The sequence below is a fragment of the Hyla sarda genome, chromosome 6 (assembly GCF_029499605.1).
Source record: "Hyla sarda isolate aHylSar1 chromosome 6, aHylSar1.hap1, whole genome shotgun sequence".
NCBI lineage: Eukaryota > Metazoa > Chordata > Amphibia > Anura > Hylidae > Hyla > Hyla sarda.
Genome location: NC_079194.1, coordinates 218502188 through 218521892, shown reverse-complemented (window position 1 = coordinate 218521892; position 19705 = coordinate 218502188). Strand labels below are relative to the sequence as shown.

The 19705-nt window shown below is 47.0% G+C and overlaps 1 protein-coding gene across 1 annotated transcript in view; it reads left to right on the top strand.

Annotated features, from left to right (window-relative positions):
• The window catches only part of CKAP5 (cytoskeleton associated protein 5), a 135626-nt gene that overhangs the window by 86887 nt on the left and 29034 nt on the right, over positions 1–19705 (top strand). Inside the window, 8 exon segments of the mRNA XM_056526452.1 lie at positions 4036–4171; positions 4263–4456; positions 4572–4741; positions 9765–9938; positions 14645–14765; positions 14856–15035; positions 15148–15335; positions 15418–15493. Of these exon segments, the coding sequence (XP_056382427.1) occupies positions 4036–4171; positions 4263–4456; positions 4572–4741; positions 9765–9938; positions 14645–14765; positions 14856–15035; positions 15148–15335; positions 15418–15493 (1239 nt within the window).

The window sequence follows — 19705 nt, the reverse complement described above, 5'->3', positions numbered from 1 at the left end:
ATGTATGGAAGATAACTGGAGTCAGTAGACAGCCACGTGGCAAACCGATCGGCCGACAAGAATAGAATTCCAGAGAACCCAAGATGACTCCAGTCAGCCCCCCACATAAAGTGGGGTACTAGAGTGCGGTCTGACCAAATGGTTGACCAGGTGGAGGAGAGAGACCCAGCAGCCGAAGGAACGACCAACTGACAGCAAACCTGCGTACCTGTGGGAACATTACCCCAGTTCCCTCACTCAGTGGTGAGTTACGGAAAAACAGGCTATGCTCGCGGCGGCCCTGAGGTCATGGACCGATGGCAACGGAAACAGAGGAGTAGATAACAGACAAACTGAACGAGGGCAACGCCCGAAGCGTGAAGAGAAGAGACATAAAGTCAGTAACTGCTCCATAGACACAGGCTGGAGGGCGGGGAGGTGAAAGAGCCATGGATGGAAACCCCGCTCCTGGAGACGGAAACCCCGCTCCTGGAGACGGAAACCCCGCTCCTGGAGACGGAAACCCGGCTCCTGGAGAAGGGAGGGAGGCAGAGGAGCCATGGGATGCATCCTGGTCAACCTCATAGGGTCCCTGGAACACAATGAGTCAGTTCCGTGCATACCACGAACAGCAGTGGGGAACCGGTACTCCAGCCGTCAGCCGCGACAGGCGGCAGAGGAAAAATGCCAACCACGGTGTGGCGTAGTGGTATGGAACCCTAGGAGAGAACAAGCCATTTTGGCAGGCACCCAGCACCGTAGGAGGTACCAGAACTCCAGCCGCGGATACATCAGCCGTGAGATGTGAAACAGGCGGCGTAGGGAGCAACGCAGACCTCCACTTGGTCAACAGGTACGGGTCCGTAGAAGACCCAGAGCCGGTCCGTCGACACCACCCAAAACAGCGGGGTACCGAAGCTCCCTCCGCAGATACAGCAGCCGGGTGATATGGGCCAGAAGAGACAGTGAGACCCTCTGACGAACACCTCGCAGAGTAGTGAGGTACCGAAACTCCAACCACGGGAACATCAGCCATGTGATGGATAACGGGCGGTTGTAGGAAACACGCAGACAACTGACTAACAGGAATGGTTCAATAGCAGATGATGGGTAGTTCCGTCGGCACCCGCACAAAAGCGGTCGCCGAGACACCCACTGCAGATATATCAGCTGAGTGATGCACAACATGCGGAGTGGACCCACAGGCAGACCCCTGTCTGGCTCGCTGGTATGGGTCCACAGAAGATAAGGGGACATCCCATCGGGCACCTCACAGGAAAGAGGCACCAGAAGTCCAACCGCAGAATTGTCAGCCAGTAAAGGTATGGGAAACCATGCAGAGAACTACTGGCACAGGTCAATATAGACAAGGAGTCGGTCCGCCTATACCTCGCAGTAGAGAGGTGCCAGAAATCCAACCGCAGCATGTCAGCCGTGTGACGGGTGAGAGGCGGTTGCAGGAAACCATGCAGAGAACTGTCCGGCTTACTGGTATGGGTCCATAGTAGACAGCGAGTCATCCTGTCTGTACCACGCAACGCATTCGGGTACCAGGACTCCAGCTGCAAATATATCAGCCGTTTGCTGTGTGACAGGCGGTGTAGGGAACCATGCAGACCAATGTCAGGCTTACTGGTATGGGTCCATAGTAGACAACGACTCATCGGTATCGTAACTCCAGTCGTAGGTACATCAGGCATATGATGTATGAAAGTCGGTATAGTAGACCACGCAGACCGCTGTCTGGCTCACTGGTATGGGTCCATAGTAGAAAATGGAACACACCATCGGATGCCTCACACAGTAATGAGGTATCGAAAACTCCAGATGCACCAGCCATGTGATGTATGACATAATGGACAATGGGACACTCCGTCGGACACCTCCAACAGCAGTGAGAGACCGGAACTGCAGCCGCAGATACAGTGGCTGAAAATGTATGACAGGTGGTAGAGAAGGCACCTCGCACCAGCAGTGGGGTACAGAGTGCGAGCCGTGGAAGCGGCAGCCCCAAAAAGAGGGACAGGCGAAACTACTGTCCGCATATGAAAAAAAGTCTATTCCATGCCATGAAGGAATATACTCATGAGGACTGTGTGCCGGATGAGGGTATCCGGAGCCCTAGCCGCAAAAGCTATAGCCCGTGGAGAAGGGAAAACCACAGCATGACATGCCAGGAACACCCCTAGGATGGGTGGGCGGCAGACCTGACAGATGAGGAATCTAGAGAGAAACCTGATCGTCTGCCAGGGACATGGAGGAACTTGCTCATTGCGTGGCCCTCAGCAGTGGAAGGGAACATATCGTTGGAACAGGACCCCCTAAACCAAGGGAACATAAGTCCCATGTAACACCCCGCCTCTGCAGTGTTCATGTGTTTCATGAAATGAGCAACAATAGAAATCAGACTGTAATACAAGTGTTGGCCACAAGAGGGAACCAAACACCAACAAATGGTCTGAGTGACCAAGAAAAGTGTTATTTTTTTTATTTTTTTTTATTAATGATAGTATACCTGAAAATTTGGCCTGTACCCCAGTTCCCCAATAAAACTCCCCCAGAAAGTGCTGCCCATAGCGGCAGAAAACAGACCCTCAGGAGCAACGGCTCAGAGCAGAGCACATAAGTGCCTGCCAAGCCGCCGCTCCGGAAGGGGTTAATGGGGAACCGGAACGCGAGCTCCTGCGGCAGTTGCCGTGGGAGCCAGACTGGTGCCTGTGTCGCCCTGGGAACAGGAAGGGAGTGTGGGACAATCACCCTCAGCAGCGCGAGCGCGGGAGGGAGGTACTGCTGGCTCGCGCGCTGGAAGGGGAAGAAGAGGGGTGGTGCTAGTCGCTGTGATGGGGGAAAAGGACCCCGGGAGGCGGCCATGTGCCGCCAGGGACCCGGACCCCGGCTGTAGAGTTCCACAGTGCCCGCTCGCCGGCGGAAGACACAGTGCCGGCCGCACCTGCACTCACACGGTGCGATCGGCACGAGAAGGTGGGCCGCCCCATAAGGCAGAAAAAAGACCCCCTGGAGGAGCGACGGCTCTGAGCAGAGCACATAAGTGCCTGCCAAACCGCCTCTCCTCCGGAAGGGGTTAATAGGGGTCCGGGACGCAAGCTCCTGCAGTTGCCGCCCGTGTCTCCCCCAGAACAAGGAAGGAGGGCGGGACAATCACCCCCACCCCCCCAGCAGCGCGCTAGCGGAAGGGGAGGTACCACCGGCTTGCGCGCTGAACATGGAAGAAGGGCGGAGTTAGCCACCGTAATGGAGACCCTGCTCGCGGCGGCCATGTGCAAACACAGTGCCGGCCGAGCCTGCGCTCGCACGGTGTGGTCGGCATCAAATAGAATAGCCGGCGAGAAGGCTCACCCCAGGTCCAGCACATGTCCTCCACCGGACTGTAAGTAGAACACCCAGCCCCCCCCCCCCCCCCAATAAAGCAGAGTCCCAACAGCTAGGGGGAGGGGACAGCCAGATGGGAGATGCAGCCAAAGCTGCATAAAGGGGAGAGGGGGTTAACCCCTCGCTGCCCGGGCCCCAAACCCGCCAGCAACAGGCACCTACAGTGGCGGTCACGGGCGGATTGCTCGTTCGCCGTGGGGGGGAGAAATATACTCACCTCAACCGCCACATACTCTCCCTCGAAGTCTTCGACCAGCTAGTGCCACCTGCCTTTTGCCGACATGGCGAACAGGGGCGAATGGAGGACCCGGACCCTGGGTACACCGCCAGGCGCTGTTGGCGAGGAGGGGTTAACGGGTCATTCTCATCCAATAGGCCGTGCCCCTAGCTCGCATGTGGGGGGATCAGTCGGCAACATGCTCCTGTCACCCCACGCTGGAAAAAAGGAGAGAAAAACTAAACTTTTTAAGCCTTAAGCTAGGAAAATAATAAAGACAAGGTCTGGAGAGCTCCAAACCTGTGTGCACCTCCTTTCACGCGTCAGTTTAAAAAAAAAAAAATTTTATCCATGAGACCGATACTACTTGCCTGTGGGTATTTAATTTGTTTGGAGCTTTTTGATTTAAAGTCTTAATAACAGTGCTTTGTCATCTGGTATTTTCACAGGTAGGCGAGCCAAAAGATATTGTACGAAAGGATGTGCGTGCCATTTTGAACAAAATGTGCCAGGTGTACCCAGCTAGCAAGATGTTTAACTTTGTGATGGAAGGGATAAAGTCTAAAAACTCCAAGCAAAGAGCTGGTTAGTTATGCAAAGTGTGTATATCTCTTAAAGAAGAAATTGAAGACACTTGTACAACTTTTTTTTTTTTTTGTTTGTTCTTTCTGCACAGAGTGCCTGGAGGAGCTTGGCTGCTTGGTTGAATCCTATGGTGTGAATGTTTGTCAACCAACACCTGCCAAAGCTCTGAAGGAGATTGCTGTACACATTGGGGATAGAGATACCACCGTGCGTAATGCTGCTCTTAATACCATTGTGGCTGTGTACAATGTGCATGGAGAGCAAGTCTTCAAGCTCATAGGAAATGTAAGTGTGTGTATACCTGGCAGAAAATAGATCATATGATCATCAATCATGATGGACCGAATTCATTGTTCTATGTGTTTTGTTGTCTAACACCCCCCCCCCCCCCCCCCAATAGCTGTCGGAGAAAGACTTGAGCATGCTAGAGGAGAGGATAAAACGTGCTGGTAAGAAGCAGTCTGTGGCTGCTCCACCTAAACAACCAGAAGAGAAACCTCAGCGTGTTCAGAGTGCCAATGCCAGTCTGCTGCGAAAAGCACCTGCTGAAGACATGTCTTCCAAACTGAAGTAGGTTCAGCATTGAAATGCATTTTGTCTCACACTGTTGTCGGTAACTAGAAAAGCACTTAATGTTCTGTTCTTCTGTCAATGCCTTTCCTTGGACAGAATCATGTACCGCACTTACAGGATGTAAGTATAGGCCTCGGGATTTTTTTTTCTGCATTCGTTTATTTTTTATTTTTTTGCAGACAATTATCAGATTTATTATATATACCGTATATACTCTAGTATAAGCTCGACTATAAGCCTATGGTGGGAAATACATCATCCCTCTCCCCCCCCTTTCATCATTACCCTGTCGTCATCCCCCCTTCAACGCTGGTCATCATCCCCCCCCCCCCTTCATCATCACCGTCTGTCAATGTCTGAACAGTGGCCTTCAACCTGCGGACCTCCAGATGTTTCAAAACTACAACTCCCAGCATGCCCTGAGAGCCATTGACTCTCCGGGCATGCTGAGAGTTGTAGTGTTGAAACATCTGAAGGTCCGCAGGTTAAAGACCACTGCGGCCTTCGTCATCATCCAGACTCTCCCCCCACCACCCCCTTTAGTTTTGTACTCTCCTCCGCTTGGCGGGAAGGAAGGGTGAGCTGGTCCGGGCTATCTATGCTGCAGGGACCGTCGGGTGGGGAGGGATAGTCGTTCCAGGCTTTCCATCTTCACCGGGGGGAGGGGGGCCCTCTTCTCCGCGCTTCGGCCCCGGAATAGTGACGTTGCCTTGACGACGACTCACAGGGAAGTTCATGTGCAAAACTAAAGGGGGTGGGGGGCAGTCTGGATGATGACGAAAGTCGCAGTGGTCTTCAACCTGCGGACCTCCAGATGTTTCAAAAATACAACTCCCAGCATGCCCGGACAGCCGATGGCTGTCCGGGCATGCTGGGAGTTGTAGTTTTGAAACCTAAAGAGGGCCGCAGGTTGAAGACCCCTGAGGGCGGAGAGTTCACTCGAGTATAAGCTGAGGGGGGTGTTTTCAGCACAAAAAAGCGTGCTGAAAAACTCTGCTTATACTAGAGTATGTACGGTGTATATTTTATAATTATTTTTTTTTTTTCGTTTTGTTCCCTTCATCAAAGGATCATATACATCTAAGTGTTCAACCATTCCCTGGGTACATATTGTAGATTTGTGTATTATCGACTGGTTGCTAATTCTACCTTTTATTGCAGGAAAGCCCATTTCTCGGTCGGCTCCATTGGGGGACACAGGAACCATGGGTATATCTTGCTACCACTAGGAAACACAAAAAAATAAAAATCAGCCCCTCTTGGCAGGATATACCCTGCCTACTGACTGAGCTAATCAATTTAAGCTTAGTGTCAGTTTGAGGCAGACACAGGTCTGGAGTTCTCCAGACCTGGTCTTTTCCGTTTGTTTGTTTTTTGAGATAGGGTTGTATAGTTAGGATTTTTTCCTTCCCTTTGTTTTGTTTTCAGGTGGAGGTTCAGGAGCATGGCCCTACCTGTTCCCACTTATGTGATGAAGGAGCACAGTACATAGAGTATGTGCTGTTAAAAGGGTACTCCGGCGCTAAGACATTTTATCCCCTATCCAAAGGATAGGGGATAAGATGCCTGACCGCGGGGGTCCCACCACTGGGGACCCCCGTGATCTACCACGTCGCACCCTGTTAGCATCACAGGGGCGGAGCCGTGACGTCACTATGCTCCGTTTCTGTGATTGCTAGTAATCAGACCCGGAGCAAGCACGCTCCGGGGGCTGATGATAACTGGGTGCGGCGTGGGAGATCATGGGGGTCCCCAGCGACGGGATCCCCGCGGTCAGGCATCTTATCCCCTATTCTTTGGATAGGGGATAAGATGTCTTAGCACCGGAGTACCCCTTTAACCCCTTCTCGCCAGCACCAGGGGTTGTACCTTAGGTCCGGATCCCTGCTTATCTTGCTGTTGCAGCCTGGCATGATGCAGGGACACCTAGCTGGTTAACGACATCTCTCTCTTACTATCCCTATGTCTGACCCCAGACCTGACGCTCCTCCCAGACAGATGGCTGCAGCACTAGTCACTTACTAATCTTGTGTGGGCTGCAAAACCAGAATGCCTGGGGGTTCAGCAGAGTCCAACTGTCCTGCCTGTTGCCCAGCCCTCCTTATCTCAGGATAACCCCCTGGAATGTGCGGTTTCTGCTCCTCCTCCTGAATGGGTCTCCTCCCTTTCCCAGTTAATTTCCGACTTGACACGGGTCTCCCAGTAGGTGGTTACAGCCTTGGAGCGGTCCTCCTTGTGTCTGCCTTTCCTGGAGACTCGCTCAGTCTCGCCTGACCCTTCCCCCCCCCCCCCCCCCCCCCGTCTTCCCTGCAGCGTCCTCGCTCCCGTGGTTGCCCCCTCGGTGACTGATCCAGGTCTCCAGCTGTTTCCGTTCCAGGTCCACTTCAACTAGATCTAAGGCCACCTCCGCTCCCGGTCTCTGGGGAACTAGGGGAAGAGGCATCAGTCTGATCCCCTGAATCAGAGGGAGACAAACATGTTGGAAATGGTGGACAGTTTGGTGCCAGCCATCAGGGACACCTTTCGTCTGCAGGACTCTGGAACTTTGGACCCAGCTCCGGAAGTTTTACTTTTGCCGCTCCCGGCACACTCCCAAGGTCTTCAGTTCTCACTCTGAATTTGACTCTCTGCTGGATGTGGCTTGGAAGCACCCTGAAAAAACATTTCTAAGGGACCAAGAAGCTTCAAGCACGGTTTCCTTTTCCTCAAGACTTAATTTCAAAGTGGACGACTCGGCCTGCAGTACATCGTCCAGTTTCTCGCATGTCAAAATCTGTGGCTTAAGGCCTGGGATGCCGACGCCACCTCAGGAGATCCCTTACGGTGCTACCCTTTTCCAGGTTAAGGCTCTTCAGGAAATGCCTAGATGACATTATTTCCAAGGCGACAGGGGGAAAGAGGTCTTTGCTTTCTCAAAATATGGCACGCTGCTCCGATCCGCGCCGCAAATCCTCTTACTTTCGGTCCTTCGCTTCGGGTTGCTCGGCCATGCTGGTGGCCTCGCAGTCTATTAAGGCTCCCTCTTTCAAGGTGGGTCCTACCTGGAAATCGGATGGCTGTTCCGGAAGCTTGTGTTCTGGCCTCTTTGGGAGACTCATCTCAATCAACGTCCTGAAACTCCGGACCTTTTTCCTGTGCCACCTCCACTGGGAGCTGCTTCTTCTCCATGGACATCCGATTCAAGTCCAGTCGGACAACGCCGCAGCAGTGGCGTAAATCAAGCCAGGGAGGAACTCGCAGTTCCTCGGCGATGATGGAGGACTCTACGAGCCTGGTCTGGGCCTAACGGCAGTTCCCCTCCATATCGGCAATCCACATTACAGGGGTGGACACTTAGAAGGCAGACACTCAATCGCTCCTCAGCCGACCTTTGGGAGTGGTCCCTTCACCCGGAGGGGTTTGCGGACATATGCGGCCGCTGTGGGACTCCGGACGTGGACCCCTTTGCCTCGCGTCTCAACAGGCAGGTTCCTCGCTTTGTCGCACAGTTCCGTGACCCTCTGGCTCTAGCCGTGGACGTGTTGGTGATCCCCTGGTTGCCCTTGCCTACCTCTTCCCTCCTCTCCCCCTTCTGCCCAGGGTCGTGAGGAAGCTCAAGGTGGAGGGCATCTCAGCAATTTCTTGTGGCTCCAAATTGGTGCAGGCGAGCGTGGTACACCGACGTGATTCGTCTAGTCACCGACATACCATGCGTCTTCCTTGCTGTCCCGATCTGCTTTCCCAGGGACCACTCTGCCAACCGAATTCACTGCAGCTGTGTTTGGCGGCGTGGTGGCGGTTGAAACCCCGGTTCTTAGAGCTCGATAATTTTCTGAGTTATCCGCACCATGCTCCTTCGCCAGGATTTATCACTGGACCTGGCAGGCTTATTTTAGGTGGTGCAAGGCCCATTCCCGGTTCCCCGTCTCTGCTTTCTTTTTTGCAGTTGGGGCTGGAACAGCGTTTGACACTCAGTTCTCTCAAGGGACAGGTGTTGGCTCTTTCCATTCTGTTTCAGTGCCCCTTGGTATTGGACTCCCATGTCCGCACTTTTCTGCAGGGCATGGCCAATGCAGCTCACCCATACAGGTCTCTCACTCCGCCCTGGGATTTGAATCTTGTGCTTTCTGCCTTGCAAGGGGAACCGTTCGAGCCCCTCCAGGATGTTTCCCTTCGCTTGCTTTCAGAGAAGGTGACCTTTCTCATTGCAGTCACCTCCATCCGTTTGGTATCCTGTCGCAGGCCCCCCCCCCCCCCATTTCTGGTTCTCCACTAGGACATGGTTGTTCTACGTCCAGTCCCTTCCTTCTTTCCCATGGTGGTCTCTGCTTTCCACTTGAATGAGGATATCGTTCTGCCCTCTTTTTTGTCCGGCTCCTCTCCCCAGGGAGCATTACCTCCATCGCTTGGATGTTGTCAGGGCTGTGAAGATCGGTCACTTCCTCCTTCTGGCAGTGTGATTCTTTGTTTTTCCTTCTGGAGGGTCATCGTAAGGGGCATCCGGCTTCTAAGGCAACCATCTTGAAGTGGATCCGTTCTGCCATTTTTTGGAGGCTTAACGTTGTAAGGGAAAAGTCCAGCCTTTCCAGATTATGGCACATTCCACCAATCTCCTCGGCGGTTCACAGCAGAGCTTTGGCCTTGCAGGCGCACACCTTTTGCCTCTGACGCCAGCTTTGGTCGCAAGGTGCTGCAGGCCGCGATGGCTCAGCCTTCTGCCTGAATTTTTTTACATTTTATTTTGCGGGTTGCTGTCTGGTCCCACCCTGTGGACTGCTTTTGGTACATCCTACGGTTCCTGTGTTCTGCTGCTACCTCAGAAAAACTATTTTTATGGCTTTCTTTTAAAAACATTACATTTGTCATGCTTAAGTATCTGCAGGTGCCATTTATGGCATGTTCATGTAGATTGCTTGGTTTTCAGTGACACTGTTATGCATGGACAATCTTGCATCTAGGCTTTTGTAAATTTAAAAAAAAATTCTCCCAAGCAGCTAAAATACTTTATTTTAATTAAATTTTTTTTATTTCCCCCCCACAGTCAAGCTCGGAACATGGGAGGACACCCCGAACCTACTCACTCAGTTCCAAGAGAATTCCAGTTAGATTTGGATGAAATTGAAAATGATAATGGCACGGTGAGGTGTGAGATGCCAGCACTGGTTCAGCACAAACTGGAAGATATATTTGAACCAGTCCTGATCCCAGAACCAAAGTAAGTTGCTGTTTGCACTATGCAGATAGGATATTCTGCCACTTGTTTGTGTCTAATGCGTTTGGCTGTTCCAGCATAGATGGGGCAAATTTGGCACAATGTGTCATTATTTACACTGACATTTCCATCTAAATTATGGCACATTGCTAGGATATATGTTAAAGAGTATCATAGAAACGTACCAGGAGGCAATACCTACAGCACAGTCCCAGCTCCCAGGCCTGTGGCTGGGAAAACTTAGAAGGGCTAACAGTGCTGAATTAGGGCAGTGGCCCCTTGACTTTCAGAATCGTGATGGTCCAATTTATAACCTGGCAATGTGCTACACGTAGGTGAGAATAATTCTTTAACCCCTTCCTGCAATAATTCTTTAACCCCTTCCTGCTACAGGATGTATGCAAACGTCCCAGCACTCGACATGTATGCGACTGCGATGTATGCATACGTCCTGCTGATCGCCTGCTCTTCTGCGGGACCCATTTGTCAATCACCAGGTTCCTGCTGCTGGGGCTGCAATCTCGCTGGTCCTGGCAGCATTAACCCTATTAAATGCTGTGATCAGTCCTGATCACGGCATCTATGGTGCTCTATTAGGGGGAGGGTGCTATGGCAGCAGGAGGCCAGCTCATGGTGTGCGCAGCTCATCAGGTTATACTGTGCTGCAGTACAAATGTATTGCAGCATAGTATAACCTGTAAAAAGTGAAAAATAAAATAAAAGGTTCTTCAATAAAAGTATGAAGTGTGTGTAAAAAAAAAAAAGCCACTTCCCCATAAAAGTAATGTATTATCATAAAAACACACAAATCATATACATACTAGGTATTGCCATGTTCATAATGATGTGTACTATAAAGCTATAATGTAAATTATCCCTATCCCGCACGGTGAACACCGAAAAAAAACACTACAAAAAAAGCACAAAATTCGCATATTAAGGTACAAATAGTGGAATAAAAAAGAAAAGGTAGCGTGTATCGCAAAAATGCCAATAAAAAGTACAGCTTGTCCACAAAAAAAAAGCCCTCACGCAATGGCGCTGGACAAAAATAAAGATATGGCTGTCAGGGAAAATAACACAAAGGGCGGGAAAAGAATTATGCTCAGAAAAGGAAAGAACATAAAATGCTATATGAAATGGGTTTTGCCATAATCGTACTGACCCACAGAATAAATAGAACATCACTATTACTGCATAGTAAACGCCATAAAAAAAAACGCCAGAAATTTTCCAGTTTTTCACAAGTCAACAAAAATGCACCATTTATATTAAAGTACAATAGGCCACGAAAAACAGTCTCAGAATCGCTCAGCTCAGAAAAGGCTTTCTAAAGTGTTTACCATTTAGAGAGACACATGTCAAATAAAAAAGAGCCTGATCATTAAGGTAAAAAAAAATGGGTCCGTCCTGAGGGGTTAAGGTGTACCTCAAATAGTTTTTCACGCATATGAAAAATTACTATAGTGCAGCACTGTACAAAATAGTTTTGTTTTTTTACCACTTCTCCCCATCATGCATAACTGCACAGTGAGGAGAATTCTGCCTCTGTTGTCATTTTTTGCGATTTATAATCAAAGTAATCTATTTTTTTTTTTTTTTAAACAGATATTCAGGTTAACAGGAGAGGGGGCTCCCCTGTTCACAAACTGTGGTCCCACAATGTGATCGAGGGATCCTATTGGTTGCCATGGCAGCAGGAGGCCAGCTGATGGCCTCCTATCTGCCTAGTATGGCAGCCTGTGAGGTCCAGCCATAGGCAGTATCACACGGACATACAGCCTGTGCGATCCAGATAGTTATACTGTGCTGCAATACAGATGTACTGCTGCATAGTATAATCTGTAAAAGGTGTAATATAAAAATACGGGATTTGTTGCCCAGGTTCTTAACATGGGTGCAATTGTTGTATGCTGCCCCTCGTGCTAGAATTCCAGCTAACTGTTTTCTTTCCCATTCCTTTCCCCTGGGTCGTGGTACACAATAGGTGTCCCCTATCTCCATTTCTATCTGCCTTAGCAATAGAGCCCCTGGCGGTACTCATTAGGGCTTCCACAGAATTTAGAGGCTTCAGTTATGGGGACCTAGAGGAACGTGTTGCCCTTTATGCAGATGACATGCTCCCCTTCCTGGGAGATGTTGCGCATTCCTTGCCCCTTTAATGGCACTTATAGAAATGTATGGTACTTACTCCGGCCTATCTATTAATTGGGACAAGTCCATGATCCTTCCCTTTTGACCCCCTCCCTTCTGTACCGGTTATTGCTAGGGTTGGCCTTCCCATAGTTAGTTTAAATATCTGCATGTGTATGCTACTGCCATTCCTCAAACTGTTACTCTCAATCTTATCCTGTTGCTAGACCGTAGTTCTCGTAAAGAAGCTACTTGGCGTAAGCTTCCCCTCTCCATGGTCTGTAGATCTAACCAAGTAAAAATGGTTCTTATGCCTGTTTTTGTACATTTTGCATAATACCCCTGTCTGGATTCCTATGAAATATTTTCTTAGGATTCAGTCCTTGTTTAGGGAGCTTATTTGGAATGGCAAGTTGGCTAGGATCAGTCTTGAAACAATGATTGGAAAAGAGGCAGGTGTCTTGTCCATTCCAAATCCTTGGTTGTACTTTTTAGCGTTGCAGGTTCAACAGTTGAAGGGGTGGGCACAGTGTACCACTATGGCGCGCACAGGTGATCTAGTCTCAAGGCATAGTGGTAAAGTGACCCCTATTTATTTGCTGGAAATGGTTACACAGACACATACCCCAGACCTTCCTCCTACTTTTGTGCTTATCCGTAAGGTGTGGATGAAATTTAAGACCCTTATGCATTATCCTGTATTTGTTACATATTCTCCTCTTTGGCATAATCTTGGTTTATCTGAATTGTGCTCATTACTCTCATGGGGTTTTGTGTCTTTCACAGCTGTATGATGGGCATATCTTGAAGTAATTTTCTCAATTGTGGGAGGAATTTATTCTGCCTCACTCGTTCTTTTATCGTTATCTACATCTGTGACATGCCCTTGATGCGCAGTCTTGAGCTTGTGATTTGACTGTCGACTCGTCTGTCGTGGTGAATGATTTGTTCACTAAGATTTCTACTAAAGGTGTGATATCTGTTGTATAGGGACCTACTGTCCTCTTATTATGAAGCCTATCGATTGAATATTAAGTATAAATGGGAGGTGGGTCCCATATTGGGACCCACATAGTAGTGAGCACAGATTATGGCTATGACCGCGTGCTTGCACTGTTGGAGGCCCACCGGGTGTCCCAATTATTTTTACTGCATCGGGTGTATCGTACTCCCGCCTTCCTGCATAGGATTGGGGTGCGGCCGGATTCCTGCAGTCCCCGTTGTTCCTTTCCCGATGCTCACTTGTTTCATGTGATGTGGGACTGTACTTATCTTACATATTTTTGGAATGATGTGGGACAATTGATTAGGTGGGTGTATGTTTGTCCGCTCTGATATGTTTATTGGGATATCTGGAAGGGCTGGATGAGGATGGTGGCTTGTACATTGGTGTTAGTAGGATTTTGTACCAAGCTCGTGAACTAATTGCACAGCATTGGTTGTGGAATTGATTATAAAATGATTATAAATTGATTATAAAATTAAATCATATCATTAGACTGGAAAAAGGTGTACACCTTAAGAGAAAAGCTATGCGTAACTTTGAGTCTATATGGGGTCCTTGGATTGATACCCCTGGTCTGCCATCCACCAATCTGCGGAGAACTCCAATGGAAGGTGTTTCTGGGGGGGTTGGGGGTCTAACCACTAATTTCTGTTTTGCTTGTAATCTATTCTAGTCTTGTCTACACTTGTGTTATGTTTGCCTTGGTGTGTTGTCCGTGGTCTAATTTCCTGTTTTTTTGTGTCTGGGTGGCCCATGCCACTTGTTGCCCCTTCTCTTGTGCTACTTGAAATGTATATTTTCTCTTATGTTTTTGAATGTTTTTAGCCTTGAATATGCCTCGTTTGTGGGATGATTCATTGTATTGCACTGCACGGTCTTCCATAATATTGTTTTTGTTTTCTCTGCTGTGAAGAAAGGACACGGGGGTTCGGGGGAGGGTATTTCCATGTGGGTGGGATGGGTTTTCTGTTTTTTTATTTTTATATATTTTTTTGGAGATAGATAGATATAGATATAGAGATAGATATAGATATAGAGATAGATATAGATATAGATATAGAGATATATAGATATAGAGATATATAGATATAGAGATATAGATATAGATATAGATATAGAGAGAGAGATATTATAATATTTTAACAAAAATTTCTGATTTTAAAGAAATGTATAAAAAAATTCAAGTTAATGTGTAAAAAAAAAAAAAAAAAAAAAAAAAAAAAAAAAAAATTTATAATAATTAAATAAATAAAAATGGCCCTTTACCAATGAAACCCTGGATTATCACTCCCTTGGATAGGGGATACAATGTCTAGGGGCAGAGTACCCCTTTTAATCCTTATGAAAAGTCAATCGTGTCCTCCTGCCTAACAGCAAAGTGTACCAGCCCTTCCTATGTAGTAAGCATATAATTAACAGCCATTTTCTAAAGACTATAGATACTAGCTATTAACCCTAAAATGCCACTGTTAAAAGCAGCTCCAAAGGAATATAAATCAAGTGGGCAGGGTAGATCTTGATGTCTTATTGATTTCCACCACTGTATTCTTACTCATGCTGTTTGCCACAGGATTCGGGCTGTATCCCCACACTTTGATGACATGCATAGTAACACTGCTTCTACTATCAATTTTGTGATATCACAAGTTGCCAGTGGTGACATCAATACCAGTATACAAGCTTTAGCTCAGGTAACTAGTACTCACATTCTGCTCCTATAAAACTGCTGTTGTAACATTCTGTTTGGAGAGCTAAAACCCTGTTTTTTACTTTGCTTCTAGATTGATGAAGTTTTGCGTCAGGAGGATAAGGCAGAAGCAATGTCGGGTCATATAGATCAGTTCCTGATTGCCACCTTCATGCAGCTGCGTCTCATATACAACACTCACATGGCGGATGAGCGGCTGGACAAAGATGATATTGTTCGTCTCTACAGCTGTATCATTGGCAACATGATATCGGTAAGAAAAAGCAGAAATTAACATTATTATCCTCTGCTTCTTATCATTTTATTTCATGATATATATATTTTTATATTTATATTTTTATATATTTTTGGGGTGTTTTGCCTAGCTTTTTCAAATGGAAAGTCTGGCCCGGGAGGCTTCCACAGGAGTTCTGAAGGACTTGATGCATGGTCTCATCACCCTAATGCTCGACTCCAGGGTGGAAGATTTAGAAGAGGGACAACAAGTGGTGCGTTCAGTGAACCTTCTTGTGGTTAAAGTGCTAGAGAAGTCAGACCAGACTAATATATTGAGGTATGTCGGTTTGGCTGCACGTGAGTTTTATATATGGGGAAATGTTTCTACTCTGACTAACCAATTTTCTCTGTCCTTGCAGTGCTCTTCTGGTGCTTCTTCAAGACAGTCTACTAGCTACAGCCAGCTCACCAAAGTTCTCAGAGCTTGTCATGAAGGTAAGGTTCTTGGGTTTGAGCAGAGGTGCAGAGCAGTGCTATGTATGTAATGGGGCAGATGCCCCTTTCCCACTATAGGAAAGTTTACAGCCAGCAAATTTTGCTCACACTATTGCCATGGTTTTCATTCTGTCCAAAACCATGATGGTAATACTGAATCTACCAGCTTTGCTGAAAGGACACCATTGACATATGATGAGGCCCATAGGGGATCTGCTATGGCTTTTGTAATATTTTAGTTTCAATGCTTTTATTAACATCATCCAATAATAATTCAGGAGGCAAAACTAGATCAGGAGCGACCCTTGCTGGGGTAGTTATACGCTAGAAATAGAGATTTATCAATAACATAAGTCATTGAAATATCAGACATATTTACAGAAGGGATTTCCTGTAATGTGTGCTGCTGTTCCTGCCAAATCTTATAATCTGTGGGTAACTTTTGAAGTAGGTGCTAAATTTCCCTGCAGCTCTGCCACAGGAGAAATTTAAGTATCCTTACACACTGCAGACATTCAGCCGGCGGAGTACTGCCAGCTGAATGTCTGCTTGCAGCAGGCGCAGTCTTATCCGGAATGAGCATGTAGCATAATAATATGCATGGGTTAATATGTAAAATACCTTTTTTCTTTTTAATCTATGTATTAATGTAATGAGTCTTTCTGAATTCTTCTCACCATTTTGCATATAAATGGTTTAGCACCTTGTATTGCTTGTCACTGTGCACGTGAATGCTGCAAGCTGTCTGCATCTTGTCTGGATCTCACAGGTGTTCTCCTAACACGGTTAAAAGCTGGATTATTATACTGTACTGCGTGAGCACAGGAGAGAACCCCCCCCCCCCCCCCACTCCCTTCAAGTTTTAGGCCTTTTTTTTGTAACCAGGACCAAAGAGCCCTAGATGCCAGGGTTCATTTTCAAAATTAAAGTGACAGACCCCTATTGGGCTTTTTTTTAAACATTTATTTCACATCTTTAGCAATACATTTTTTTTTATGAAGTATATTAGGAAAATGCTTAGTTTTGAAGGAAGTATGTAAAGGAAAAAATTGTTTCTGATGACAGGGAATCTGTGAAATTGGAGTGACTTGTGGGATTACTCACATTTGCACATCGAGGATCACTTTTTTTTTATTTATTTTTTTATTTTTTAACTCTGTACTTAACCTCTAGGGGAAGGGGTAGATTGCTCACAGGTGTATAAATCTTAGTTTGGGGCTCAGTTCTGAGCGTGCTCTGTTTGAGTGGGCTTTGGAAGAGAGGAAGTGAAAGAGTTATGAAACTGACAGTTTGAAAGCAGGAGTTTGAGATCGCTGTGAGTGTTACTTTACTTGCACTGTAGAGACTTTAACTCACAAGGTCTACAGAGAATTTAATTCTAATAGCTACTGTCTGTTTTTGGCTGTTAATCTATGAAATCCCATAACTAGATGGCCTCCATGTTGGGAAAACTCAGTCCAGTGCACATCTTGTACAATGTATGCAATCCTTGAACAGCAGTTTGAAGGTGCATATTGTTGTGCGAGTTGTTTATTTGGAAGCCCAGATCCTGGATCTAGAGGAGTAACTGGCAACATTGAGACGCATTAACGACTTGGAGAGGAGTCTCCTGCTCACTGAGAACGTACTCTCTGGGTTAGAGGTGGGGGAGGATAGTGGGACGGAGGTGCAGGGCAGTCAGGCAGTTAGCTGGGTTACAGTCAGAAAACTGGATAGAGGGAAAAGTGTCAGGGAGGCTAGTCCTGATCTGGCACACCCCAACAAGTTTGAACGGTTGGCAGATGAGGAGGATGCCATTTCAGAGCTAGCAGTACTGCAGCAGAACTCTGCCTCTGTCCTCCAGGGGGGTGTCTGCTACAGTATGGAGGGAGGGAGGAATTCAGGGCAGGCCAGACAGGTACTGGTAATGGGGGACTCAATTATTAGGGGGACAGACAGGGAGATCTGTCACAAAGATCCAGATCGCCGAACAGTGTGTCTTCCTGGCGCTCGAGTTCGGCACATCACAGATCTGGTTGACAGGTTGCTGTGTGAGGCTGGAGAGGACCCAGCAGTCATGGCACATATTGACACCAATGACAAAGTCAGAGGTAAGTGGAGTGTCCCTAACCCCTTAAGGGCGCAGGGTTTTTCCGTTTTTGCATTTCCGTTTTTTCCTCCTTACCTTTTTAAAAAATCATAACCCTTTCAATTTTGCACCTAAAAATCCATATTATGGCTAATTTTTTGCGCCACCAATTTTACTTTGCAGTGACATTAGTCATTTTACCCAAAAATCCACGGCGAAACAGAAAAAAAAAATAATTGTGCGACAAAATTGAAGCAAACGCCATTTTCTAATTTTGGGGGCTTCGGTTTCTACTCAGTAAAAATGAAACCTTATCTTTTTTCTGTTTGACTTTGTCGTGCTTTTGGAAAAATCATAACTACATGCAGGAAAATTTGTTTTAAAAATATCCCCTTCTGAACCCTATAACTTTTTTTTTTTTTTTTTTCCGCATATGGGGCGGTTTGAGGGTTCCGTTTTTTTGCACCGTGATCTGAATTTTTTTATCGGTACCATTTTTGTTTCTGATTGCGGTTTATACATTTTTGAATGGTATAAATTGTGACCAAAAATTCGCTGTTTTTGACTTTGGAATTTTTTTTTTACGTGTACGCCATTGACTGTGCGGTTTAATTAACGAGATATATATATATATATATATATATATATATATATATATATATATATATATATATATATATATATATATATATATATATATATATATATATATATATATATATATATATATATATATATATATATATAAATTTCGGACAGTTACGCACGCGGCGATACCACATTTTTATTTTTTATTTTTATTTTTTTATGGGAAAAGGGGGTGATTCAAACTTTTATTAGGGAAGGGGTTAAATCACATTTAACCTTTTTTTATTTTTTTTTATTTTGCAGTGTTATAGCTCCCATAGGGGGCATGACTGCTCCTGCCTGGATCTCAAGCACGGAGCAGTCATTTGCCGATCGGACACAGGAGGCAGGTAGTGGTCCTCCCGGTGTCCTGTAAGCTATTCGGGACGCCGTGACTGAGCTGCCGGGATACTTTCAGTTTTACTTCAAACGCGGCGGTCAACTTTGATCGCCGCGTCTGAAGGGTTAATACAGTGCTTCATTGATCGGTGATGTCCTGTTTTAGCCACGGGTCCCGACCGTTGATGGCCGCCGGGACAGACTCGATATGACACGGTGTGACCCTGCGTTATATTGCGGGAGCCGGTTCAGGAACGTAACTAATGTGCAAGTAGGAAATAGTGATCATAATATACTACATTATAGCTTGTTCTTAAATGGGGGGAATCTTTCGAGGGGCCACAAAAACAATGAACTTTAGGAAGGCAAAGTTTGATCAACTCGGAGAAGCCCTTAGCAATATAAAATGGGATTTCTCTATCGGCTCCATTGGGGGGGACACAGACTCTGGGTATATGCTGCTGTCTCTAGGAGGTTGACACTATGGTAACCAAAAAGTCGGCTCCTCCCAGCAGGATATACCCGCCTCCAGGCCACTGAGCAATTTAGTTTTCTCAATCTGCTCCATTGGGGGACCCAGACCGTGGGTGTATGCTGCTGTCTCTAGGAGGTGTGTGACACTATGGCAACAAAAACAGTTGGCTCCTCCCAGCAGGATACACCCGCCTTCAGGCTCTGAGCTAATCCGTTTAAGCTTAATGTCTGAGGAGGTGGACATGGTCTGGTTTGCTCCAGACCAGGTCTTCTGTTTTTTTTGTTTTCCTAGTTAGGGACGTGTTAGTTTTTTTTAATTCCTTTTCCGTTTTCAGGTGGGGACTCGGACTGCGGTTCCCCGTTTCCCAATTGCAAGTGAGGGGGCACAGACATTGCGTATATGCGCTGTTAACACACACCCCCCTCGCCAACGGTCAGCGCTTGGGTGGTACCTTTTTGGTCCGGGTCCCCCTATTTACCTGCTGACTGAAGACTCCTTTAGGCAAGTTCTTCTGACTGAGGTAAGTATTTTCCCCCCTTTTTTTCTCCATAGCTACGAACTCGCAACCTCTGGAGACCCCCTGTTTTGGCCCACCTACACTTTATGGGCTAGCCTATGCAAGGGCTGTACTTTATTCTGGGGGAGCAGTGGCACCTGAGGGGGCATTTTTTATGGGGCACTACAAGTGTGTGTGTGTGTGTGT